The 12,986-nt window shown below is 30.6% G+C and overlaps 1 protein-coding gene across 5 annotated transcripts in view; it reads left to right on the top strand.

Moving 5' to 3' along the window:
* The window catches only part of tay (tay bridge), a 79,812-nt gene that overhangs the window by 20,641 nt on the left and 46,185 nt on the right, over window positions 1-12,986 (top strand). For 4 of the 5 annotated variants that reach the window (XM_070640724.1, XM_070640723.1, XM_070640722.1 and 1 more), the window contains exons 3-5: window positions 1,398-1,517; window positions 1,967-2,002; window positions 2,164-2,190. In XM_070640724.1, the coding sequence (XP_070496825.1) occupies window positions 1,398-1,517; window positions 1,967-2,002; window positions 2,164-2,190 (183 nt within the window). Of the gene's footprint in view, window positions 1-1,397; window positions 1,518-1,966; window positions 2,003-2,163; window positions 2,191-4,443; window positions 4,523-12,986 lie in introns of those variants that run through there. The other variant, XM_070640726.1, reaches the window with a different exon arrangement.

Below are 12,986 nucleotides of genomic sequence, written 5' to 3'. Positions count from 1 at the left end.
AATTTCTTGTTAAGATTTCAAATTTAAATTCTTTCACATTAATTTGTGTTTTGATTTGAGGACATATTTTTCAACTTACAATGTAGTATTTATATGCTCATCATTTTGACTTTCGGATAGTTTATTGAAAACAGTTGGGGGATTTTGAGAATTGAGATTTTTAATTAATGAATTTCAATGACAAAAATTTGTATTTGGGATAATTTGTTGTGTGTAGGAAAATGATTTGGTTTAAATCCGGCATCATGCCAGAATCACGGCATCCTGGTGTCGGATTTTAGATCAATTAAGTGGCTTGTGTTGTCAGGGTGAGTTTAAGATTTTAGGCAAGATTCTAGGGAGTAGATGGGGTTCAAAGATGCTCAATCTTACTTATTATTTCAAGTTCAGATAGGGTTTGGATATGATTTTAATCATACCCTGGTACAAAGCTCTGTAGATAACGAGGCGTTTTGTGATAGGAGAGGATACCACGAGAAGGTATGCACTTGAAATTTGGTCAGCTTTGAAGTCAGACTTCAGCTTTTCCAATCCCCCATTTATCTGGCTATAGTAGATTCAAGTCCTGCTTGGATTATTTGGCATATCTCCACTGTACTAGTGAATAAATCTAGAATTATTACTAAAACCATACCATAGACATCATCTAGGTCTCATCAAAACCAATACATTTACTAACATCCATTCAAATTATCCTCGATATCCATTTTATGTTCCATTACATGTAGTTGCTCAGATTACAATTGCTTAATGCATGGATTATGCCCAATTAAAATTCCATCGATAACATTATTTTGCAATCGAAAACCTCCGGAATAGACTTTAGATACAACCTGCATAAAATAAACAGTTGTACACGAATCTATTAGTATTTGCCATACTAAAATATTGATTCTACCTGTTCCGTTTGCAATAATCATTCAATAAAAATTCAGACCACAACAAAAAAAAAAAAGTCCCACAAGACTCGTTCGATTCTCCATCTGAGTTTATTTCTCCATTTAATTTTCATTTAATATCCCATTTCACATCGACGAAACCATTCGGTCTTCCATTACCCTCACTCAATAAAGTAATGAAGCAGAAGGATTTAGTGCTACTTAGTGTAAAGGCTATTAGCATTTAGCTATCTATATTTCTGTCAGTACCTCAGAGTCATTTTTCTTCTAACTTTATTACCATTTTTTTTTTTCTCTTTTTTTTTTGTTCAGAAACAAATAAACAAAACTGGTTTTCTCACATTACATTACAATTTTTATAGCTACGACTATTTGTATACGTATTGCATTAAATTACATTTCATCGGTTTCTCACAAAAAACATAAAACCTCATGCATGCTCATTCGTGCATTTATTTAACTCTTCTTTCTTTCATTATTTACTTTCTTTTTCTATAGAATATTGCATTTAACCACGATCCTGGTACATCTGATGACAGTGGACGTGCCTCTGAGCGCTTGACAACGTCATCAGTTGCACAACGTGATCAGGATAGTTCGAGAGATCGATTGAGTGATGTAAGTGACTTGTTTTGTCAGGTTTTAAGGAAATTATTTGTCATTGTGATGAGTGGAGATGATTGAGATTATTATCGACTGTAAGCTACAATTTTTGATAATCTGCCAATGATTTTGAACTTTTGCAAGCACTCAAGTATGGCAAGTAATATTTTGGATTGTTTTGATGCCAAAAATAACAAAAAACATTGCAAAAATTTCATCGTAATCAAATAAAGATAACGAAATCCAACCATAAATTAATAATCTCAAAAATCTCCAAGCTTAACTGAATGATAAGCTATGACAAAAAAACTTCTCCGCAGTCATCCACACTCCACTTGATGACTTATCTACTTAATACTTACCTATTTTTATATCAAATCACATACGTAGCAAATTGTATGTGCGTGCAAAAAGACTAGAATACATTCATTCATAACATTTACTTCTTTCTTTCCCACAAGCAGGCAAGCAGTCGATGTAGTTCAGGAAAAGGATATATCGTAAGTATTATTTTATATTCATTCACATGAGCATCATCTTTAACATATTTTTTTTTTGTTCTCTTTCTCTTCTTTCAAAACTTCCTCCTTGCGTGTCTGCCCACCATATATACACTGCTGCCTACCTTCACTCCTATCTTCATAACTTAACATTTGTACAGTGTGATAGCGAGGGCGATGATGATAAGGTAAGCAATAAAGAATTATTTTTCATCCCTTTTTTATGCTGTATGTATATATAAAGAATATGGGGTTTTGTATTCATACGGTTTGTAGATACGACATAACGAAGTAAGAGAAGAAAATACCCAAGAAATGAAACTTAAGTTCCACTTTTTTTTTTCCTTCCTTTACATACATGACATCCATTTACATCCCTTTTTACACATTTATTGTGTGTGTATATTTCATAAAAAACAATCTCTATCTTACAAACGATTTATGTGTGATGTGTGTGGGGAGGATGGGGTAAGGGATGTAAAACATTTACATAAGTAAGCATATATACAAATTAGAATCCGGAATTATTTATGTTATAACCGAGAAGAAAAAATTGTAAAATGTAAGCACAAAAAAAAAAAAGAAAAGGAACTGAGAGATTATTATCGACAATCCGATCAGCTAAATCCATGCAATAGTGTGGTGTGTTATTTTATTCTGTTTTCTTTTGCCATTTCTGCATAAATCGCATTTATCTTCATCTCATCCACTTACTTACTACTGTTTATGCTGATATCTGTGGACAAAACATAAATAAATGGCTAATAGAATCGAATACAATACAAGAAACATTTTTATTTATTCATTTCGCAGGTTTTTTTGCCTGCGATTCTTTTCACTTAAGTTTTAGCGCACTTTTGGGATGTGTGGGGAGATATAAAATTTGTTATTTTGGGTGTCTGGGTTGCACGGCAGTTGTGTTATCTCTTGTTAGATCAGAAATGATCATTAGGCTTCATTTTGTCGATTGTTGATTGGAATTGAAGGACTTATGGATTATTAAGGATTTTAGTTATTTGATCAATGATAAAGCATTTAAATAGTAACAGGTCATTAGGTCATTAGATCAATAGGTCACTAGGTCTACCTAGGTAAGACAATCATCTCTAATTACTAGATTTTCTATCGAACTACGTCAATCGCTGCGTAATTTCAACTCTAAAGCTTCAAATTAATCCAAAACCAGTCACAAACTTTAAGAATCATTTAGAATTGTTCCAACTCATCCATATTAATTCAAATATTGTCAAGAATCTTAATCTCCTTTCCATAAGCCCAAATCTCCATTCAAAAAATGCGCCTCTAACCACAAATCTCTCAAACAATCAACCTCAAACTCATCCTTAACGTGAATTGAAATAAGATAAAAATAAATAAATAAATTCTCATTCGAATTGAAAGGAAAATGAAAGAAAAAAATACAGCAAAAGAGACACGAGCGAAATAAGCAAAAGAAAGAAGGAGAAAAAAAGGAATGGAATTGAATTAAGCATTAAGCAAAATGAGAAGATAAAGCATTATTATGTTGATCAGTAGGCAATACAGGTTTAATTTTCCATTTCTTTGTGCAACAAACCTTCTTTGTAATCTGATAATTGTGCATTTTTCGTATTGGATTAGTATTGTGAAATTTACCGGTTATAATGAATGGGAATTACTGGAGAATTATCCGGTTATGTTGAATGTAAATAGATTATAAAATAGATAGAGGAATGGGGTCAGATTTGTGTATTATTTTGACACTAGGGGTTACAGCTACTGGATGGCATGTTGATCATTGTCTTTCAGGATAGACAATTGCTCTTAAAATAATTTTGAAAAAATACTGAAAATTCTAAAAATAAAAACAATAACATTTTAAATTTAAATTTACATCCACTATTACACATGCTTCTAATTATCAAGTTGAACAATTTTCTTGACACTTTCAACTGCCGAATACATAAAAAAAAGACACACACATTTTGTCAGTTTAAAAAGTAAACAATCTCTCGATCATTGTTGACAGAGTCTGTGTTAATAATTAAAATAAAAAAAAAATTTGTTTCTTCAACATCTACATCGACATTAAAGTAAATGAAATTTGTTAGCATATCGCAATCGATACTTTAAATGAGGTAAAATATTTGTTCATTATCTGTTTTAAATCGACATAAAAAAAAGCTTTTGTTCAGTTTTAACTTGAAGATAAAGTTAGCAACGTATTGATAGTTTTAAATGAAAGCTTAACGTTCGAAAATGATCGAATTGAAATTAATTTATCGATAAATAAATATTAAGTACATTTAGTCGATAATTTTGTGGTGACAAGGACACAATTAAATTAATTTTTTTATTGATTTGTTAAATATTAATTGCGGATTAAAATTTATTTGAATAATTACAGTAATTTTAAATTGAAATTTTATGAATATTAAGCTGTGAAGTGTGAAATTGAATGTAAAAAATTATTGTGAAGTGATGTCACAGGAAAAATATAAATTAACAAAATATGGGTGCACTAGAATGTTTCGATTTAAGGTTTGCAATTTATTAAAATATTTCAAATTTGATAATTCATTTGAATTTAATTAAAGATTTAAATATTCAAAATTATTTTAAATAGGAATTTTCAATTTAATTTAATTTGTAAAAAGAATTTGAAGAAGTAAAATTTTAAATATCAAAATTTTTAATTTTGAATGAAATTTTGAAATTTAAATTTAAATTAATTTAAATTTAATTCTTATTGAAACTTTAAAATTTAAAATATTTGTTTTGAAATTTAATTTGATGCTTAGGTCAAAATTTGTAAATTCAAGTTTGAAGTATTGAAAATTTAATTTTTAAATTTAACTTAAAAATTAAAATTTAAAAGTCCAAAAATTTCAATTCAAAATGTTAAAAAAAATCTCAAAATTTCATCCTTTATTCTAATTGTTTCATCAAATCTCAAATGATAATTTATTCAAAGAAATTTAAATTCTCACAAGAAATTATAATTCTTAATAACTAATTCAACATAAAAATCCAGTAGCTAGTCAGTCATTCAACCAAGATAATTATTAACTCTGCAATAACATTAATCACCACGTTCCATTACTCATCAAATCTGCGCATAATGAAACCATTTCACAGATTAAAGCATGTTACAGTTTGATGTTAATTAACAATTTAAATATAACACAAAAAAGAACAATTCTTAATTAATTCTTATATTTCTCAAACATGACTTCATCTACACTTTCATTTTTCATCATCTTTTGAAATGAATTAAATTATTCTGTTTTAATTTTTCTCTGAAGAGCTGTGGCTGTGCAGGGTTGATGCAATATATTCAGAAATTCCTATTTAAATGCTTAATGATGCCAACCCTGACGATTGTAATTATTCCACAGAAGCTTCTCTTTATAAAATTAAATCGACCATAACAACACAACAAACGAAGATGTTTTGTACAAACTTTTAATATTTCTCACATCATTAATAAAACTCCTCCAGAAACATGAAGGAAAAACCGCAGAAACTAGCATGAGTGAGGAAAATAATAATAAATTATTTTTTTTTATTTTCTTGTTGGCATCACTTTTCGGATTAATTTTCATTCTCAATGATATTTTGTATATGTTTAAGCTACATAAACAAAAATAAATTAAAAAGTTTAGGAGGACATGAAATGAGTGTATAGTATTATTTATAACAGCATTATCGTTCATTACGGTGGATGAGCAGAACATTTGAGCAACTAATTGTAATATAATACAAATCCAATATCGTTTTGATGCCTCAGTTTTTTTTTGGCTTGTTTGGAATTTTTTAAGCTTTTTTGGGGTTTTGTGACTTGTTTTAATGGAATTGAGTAGGAAATTCTTGTTTTGACTGACTTGACTGAGCTATGAGATTGGTCTGGTCAAGATCAGAGACGTATACAGAATGGGGAGGTTTACGGTTGGCAAGGGTCACATCCTGACCCCCCTCTCCAGTTTTGGAATAAAATCTTCAAATTGCTTTAGTTTTTTGTGAAAAATGTCCCAAGACTATCCTTAAATTTATAGAATCCATACAAAAATTCAAAATTGCTTCTCAACGAATATCTAACTCCGTCCTTGACTCAGCCGTTTTTATCTAGGAACAGAAACTAGTTAAACAGCTGTATTAACGGTCTACGAGTCACAATGGATCAATAGACACTAATCATCAACCTCCTTAACTCAAATATAGTCACCCTACTTACTCATACCACAAAAATGTCAACAACCTGCAAAAAGCGCTCAATCCCACAACCCAATACATTTCCCATACCAAATATCATCCCGTAAAAAAAAATTTTCATCGTGTCAAATTTCACAAAAAAAAAAACAGCAAGCACAAGAAGAATTCTTGGCAATGTGGCCAAAATAATATTCATAATAGCCATACTATACTTTCCAATATATGCAATATGAGATTGAGTTTTATCTCCACTCTCTCATCTGTTGGCTGGCTTCACTTTTCCGATTTTATATATATGAAAAAAAAAAAAGAATTTTAATCCACATTGCACAGAGGATTCGTTTTTTTGTGTTATTTTGCTGTTGATCTCCAAGCAGCATTATTGCACATACAGTAGAGAGATGAGTAGATTAAATCATGAATATGAATAATCCAATTGAATGTCAAAATACCAAAAAGCACATGCATGCAGACGTTATACAAAAGAGCCGGAATGCCGCAAAAAAAAGAATCCAAAATCCATTATTAATAGCACTAATTACGTAAATGAGACGAGGACAAAAGTGGATAGTGTGGGGGGGAGGGGAAGTTGATGATGTGAATGAATGGTGAGTGAGATGGAACCGACATATAAAAATGTGCTTATCCCCCAACTCATCTTTTCAAATAACAATAATGACAAGCTGAATGTCTACAACGTGCAAAAAAATTTTTTTTCGGAACCAATATTCATACACACGCGCATATAAAACTATTGAATATTGTGTACGAGAGTCAAATTGTGCATGCAAAATAAAATTATAGTCAGCCACAAACAAGGGGCCATCAGTATTGATGCGATTAAATATACATATTGTACATGAATGAAATGGAGATAACGAATTGGGATCACCGACATGAAAAATGCATAAAAAATTAATAAACTCTCCGTGCAAATAAATTAATTTTAATTAATTAAATATTTTCGAGTTAAACAAAAAAAAGGGTCGAAAAAAAAATAAATAATTATGATTATTATTATGATAAATATCGTTACCAATGTCAATTATTATATCCACAATTTATTTTTTTTTTTTTTCATAAATTATAATAACAATATTTAAAAATGACTGGTTTTTCACATTATGCGGCATGTCCATAAAAATATATAAAGTAAAGAGTCCCCCATAAATTTTAGTTAACATCTATTTTCTGCCATCTCATGCACATAAGTACACACCACTCATGTTTAGAGTTAATTGCATGTTACCTATACATGGACTTTATATATCTCCATTTCACTCACCTGCCTCACTCTGTCTCATAAATGATATATATTTTGTTTCATGAGCTGCTTTCTAAGGGACATTGAAGGGTGTTTAATTCAGTTTGGGTTGAGTGATTTTTTTAAGGGATTCGGATATGTGAAGGAGTTATGGGAATTAATATTTGACTGCCTGAGGCAGTGGTGGGCAACCTTTAAATTTTTGAGGCACACCTGATGGTTGGCCTCGACCGAAACCTGACGTGGAATGTGATTCAGAGCATTCCTGAGAGACTCTAGTGGACCGTGGCACACAAGTTGACCACCACAGCCCCTAAAGTAACTATTTGGATAGGCATTTAGGGTGAAATGGTAATTTCACATGAACATACCGCCTGTCAACATTCTCGCAATGCTTTATGACAATAAATCCTTTTAATTCCATCCTACAGAACTATTCAAACTCAAAAGTACCCCAGATAATTCCACATTTCAACAATCTCAATCACTTCAAGCTTAAAATCATTCCAATTTCCTCACAATTTATCCATTAAAAAAAACATCTTAAAAATGCTCTCTAAGCACTTTTAATTACCATCAACCGTAACTCTTCAACAAGTTTTTTTTTATGCTGACTACCTTGCTATTTCGTTTCATATTACAGTAGCAAATACTTTATATTTTTTTTTTCCTCCTCTCCTTCCTTCTTACATGCCATAGCTACTTCATTTATTTATTATTTCTGTTTTATAATTTTTTTTTTTCGCTTCTCACTTAACTTCTGATGACTGGTTTAGAGTCTCTCGTGTATACTTTTTGTGTTGTTGTTGTTGCTTTTAACTACCTTGTATATTGAATATGCTAACTAAACATAATCGACTTCCAATTTGTAACAAGAAATGTAGTTCAATTAATGAATGGAGTGAGCAGAAAGACAGAAATGGAATAAGATGAAGAAAATTGTAAGCTTAAAAGATAATAAATAGGAAAGAAAAAAATAACATGAGAGGGTTAGTAAGATGTGAAGATGATTACAGATTTGCGAGAAGGATAAAAGAGTAAATTAGCACAATAAGAGGATTCTTGGAAATTGGGTTAAGAATTGAGATTTACGTTAGTTTCTATTATTAAAACCGGTAATTTGAGATTTGATAATGTTAAGTTTTAAAACATTATAAAAACGATTGAATTGATGATTGTAGGTTGAGTTGGAAATTGATATTTAAAATTGATTAAAATAGCTTTTAAGAGAATTTTCTGAAGGGGGATTTTGAGTTGAAGATGAATGAAGTGTATTTTTGGCAAGGGTCAGACACTTCAAACAGTCTAGTGCTGTATTCACTTTACTTGCTGTACTTTAGCTGTACTTTACTGTACTTTACTGTACTTTACTGTACTTTACTGTACTTTACTGTACTTTACTGTACTTTACTGTACTTTACTTTACTGTACTTTACTGTACTTTACTGTACTTTACTGTACTTTACTGTACTTTACTGTACTTTACTGTACTTTACTGTACTTTACTGTACTTTACTGTACTTTACTGTACTTTACTGTACTTTACTGTACTTTACTGTACTTTACTGTACTTTACTGTACTTTACTGTACTTTACTGTACTTTACTGTACTACTTGCGACAATTTGGAGCCAAGAATGTTGCAAAAGACTTGGCAGGTCAGGAGAACACCTGACTCTGTTGCTGACCTTATCACAAAGTTTGTACAAATTATCCGTTTTTGTATCTAATTGACATTCTCTAAGACAGTGCAGTGCTGTACTGTGGAGTGTCTAACCCTGGTTTTTTTTTTGGAATAATTTACTACTTATTTCCATGGCGAAGACTTACGAAGACCCATTGTCGCATTTAGAGTTCGTCGGAAACAGGATCTATCTTTAGATAACCTCAGTCAGTTTCTAATTCTCAACAATTTCAAATTTAATAAACTTGACATTTTTGACATGTATTTATTAATTGACGTCATAAATGACTCGAAAAGCTATAAATACAATAATTTTTCAAACCTTCCTTTACCTCCTGACTAAGCCTAACTGATTAGGTCATCCGCCAAGACCACCACAGCCGCAATTATACCGAGATTAGGCCAAATATTCAAAACACCTATTTATCATATTTTTTACACGTTTTTAAAATAAATTTATGACCATATTCATGCAGCGTCAATAAAAATAACATTAAAAATTGGCCATTTAAATGCATATCACATCGTAAATTTATATTATTTTTTTTTTTATAAAAAATTCAAATCAAAATTAAACTCACTTCTCACGGGAAACTGAAAAAATATAAAAAAAAATATTTCTTTGTTAATGAATTTTTTTAAATATTTTATTGAATTGCGGAACGGAGTGAATTAATAAATAAACAAATTAATTAATTATGATGATCTCCTCATTTTAAATTCAAAAGCGTAGGATGTTTATATATTCGAAATGTAATGCGATGCCTTGTAAAAGCCGTAAATTTCATTAATTAAATAATCTAGTTGAATCATCAAAATAATTGACAGTTCAAAATGAGCTATTTTTATTGCATACGAGAGAGACTTTTTTTTATATTTAAATTTCACCACAATTTGATCTATAATCCAATAATTTTAACCAATAAAATTAATTTAATTTTTTTTTTTCATAATTTATCACATCATTTAAAAAAAATTTTAATTATAATCTCATTAATTTTCATAAAATGATGGGTTTAATTTACGTATAGAAAAATAAAAATTATTGGATATGAAAGCCAATTCAATTTGAAATGATATCAATTAATCACATTTTATTATTAAATTCACAAAAATTAATCATTATATCCATTTTTTTGATCCCTTTTGACTCCATTTCAATTTTACACACCCAATTTTCGATTTCAAACCCCCAACACAAAAAAGATTATATAAATGAGTTTCCATTCCCTTCAATTAATGCAGTAATTGGATGTAAGAAGAAAGGAAGAAACTTTTTTTGCCAAAGTATTAAGCTATATACATGCATGTAAAGAGAGGCAGTGGCTGAAGGCAAATTATAATTATCGCAAATAGTTTTCGATTAACATCAGTAGCAATTATTATTATATCGCATTTGTCAGATGCTCAAGGAATGAATAAATATATATGTGAATGCGGTTGAGTTTCATTTGGGTATGGAAAGGCTTGTGATGTGTTGTCGTGTGACGTTGGGGCGCATTTATGGTAACAGATTGTAGTTGAAGTAAACTGCAGTTGGAATGTTGCCTGTTTTTGCTGAAATTAGATACAATTGACACATTTACATGATTTAAGCTGACTCGCTCTCCTTATTGGAGCACGCGAGATCATATTGAGGGACATATCAGTTCTAGTATGCAGTTCTAGTCAATTTGTCATTTATAGCAGTTAAAACTAGTGGTGAACAATCGGGACACCTTTGTAGTAAGCTTAAACCGAAACCGAATACAACATACGATTCAAGGGATGGCAGTAGTGTGTCAGGGCACACAGGTTGCCCGCCACTGAGTTAAAACCATAAAATTCCTAAACATATGGCAGATATTCCAATAATTCTATAAATTTCCGATACACCATCCATCCCAAGACAACAAATTTCCATTTCTAATTGCCCATATCCTCAAAATAAAATTCATCTCATCACCAGCCATACCCTTTTTTGTTAATCAGACAGTCAAATTGACAGAAAAATTGCTTACCAAAAAAAAAAGTTTTTGTGACTTCAAAAGCCTGCAAATACCTCAGGAAAATAAAAATATATATTCGTAATAAAAGTACAGAACAGAAGGAGGCGTAACTGTTCATTGAAAAAGATAAAGGAAGGCAGCAGTAAAACGAAAATTTGAATAATGCCTTTCTCGCACCAAGCCACCAAAGTCCTCGATCTTTTCCTTCCCTTTTGTTATATTCATTTAAGAGTCATTTCTTTAACTGCTGGTGCTGCTTCTTTTCCTTTTTTCTTTAAAATTAAATTCTTTTTCTTTTCCTTCCTTACCGCTTTCCATGCCTGCCTGCGTGCTTGCCCTTCTTTTTTAAAAGAAAAAAAATTTTAATTACACCTACTGCCTTTTGTTAAAATATAAAGGGAATGGTTAAGGAAGGGAAACGAACGAACGAACGAGAGACACAAAAAATGCAAAATAAGTCGACTGTGGAGTGAGATGGAGGAATGGATTTGAGAAGAAGAAGTTGGGAATATTAAATGAGAAGAGGCGCAAAAAAGAGAGGAAAAAAAAGGTTTTGAAATGAAAAAAAAGGCAAAAAATAAATATGTATTTACACAAGTGGAAACAGCGATAATGGATAATGGTTATAATTGATTTTACTGCTTCGCATTATATGGCTATGGCTTTAACGAGTAAAACAACCTCATTTAATATTATTATTCAGTTTTAATTATCGCGCTAAATTTTAATTCTCAGCTCGTTTTAAAAAAAAGAAGGAAAAGAGTTGACTCAAGTTAACTACCAACACTGGATGTATTTGATGATAATGTAACATCACTTCTTTTAGCGTAGACAAGACTTCATAAGAATTGATAATTTAATTTAATTTCTCAAAACATACTCAATGCCTTTTTTTTTTGTTGCTGTTTGCTTCTTTGATTATTGTTGTTTTTTGATGAGATTAAGAAGATTTAATCATGCTAATAAAATTAACGTAAAAAAAACATCTTCAGAAGATTTCCTCTTGAGAAATGAATTTTCAACTTTGATTCTAAGAATAATTTGAAGATGATTTGAGTAAAATGAATGAAAATTGGGCTGGGTGAAATTAAATTATAAAGGATAATAATGAGAAATTTGTTTTGTTAAGAGGATTATAAAATTTATTTTTGGGTAGGTTGCTAAGGATTTTTGTTTAAACAAATTTCTATGACTTAAATAAGTTTCCTTCATAGTATTTATGAGGTGATTAAGTTTTGCATAAGATCTAGTAGTTTCAGTACATTATTACACTGTAAAGTCACAATTAGACTTCATTAATGAAAAAATTGTTTTATCATTCTTGCGAAGTGAGGTAATAACTTCACTTATATATTTCAAGTGAAGTTACTTCCTTCGCTGGATTAAATAATCAAAATTTTTATTTTCGATACAGATTTTTCAGGATTTCGATGGTCAATTTTTGAAGCATGTCTGTGAAGAACGTGGGAATAGGTTGTTAGACCTCAATGAAGCTTGGCCAAAATTGCATTCATATTACGTTCATTTACGATCCATTTTTTCATCCTCTCTCAGACAGAAGATGTGATTACTCAAAGTAATCTGTGATGGCTGTACTGTGTGCATAGGCTCAGGAGCCCGCCCTATCTGAAGCTGGCCTAATACAATACTTTAATATGACTTTTCTTCCACTAACGTCGTCCAATTTCCGATATCCAAAGTCTGCACTATTTACTTGAGCTCTCAATATCGAAATGATTATTGATAACAGCACAACCTTCCAATCTTATATCCTTCACTATTAGTGAATTGAAACCTTAAAGGCTCTCCATTTGAACAGCTTTGTCTAAATCTACTCAGTCTAATCAGCTTAATGAGC

Source organism: Chironomus tepperi, unplaced genomic scaffold (genome assembly GCF_022539635.2).
Source record: "Chironomus tepperi strain 1889 unplaced genomic scaffold, CSIRO-AGI_Ctep_v1 contig_221, whole genome shotgun sequence".
In the NCBI taxonomy this organism is placed as follows: domain Eukaryota; kingdom Metazoa; phylum Arthropoda; class Insecta; order Diptera; family Chironomidae; genus Chironomus; species Chironomus tepperi.
The sequence above is the reverse complement of the archived record's forward strand: the minus strand, read 5'-3'. Positions and strand labels throughout refer to the sequence as shown.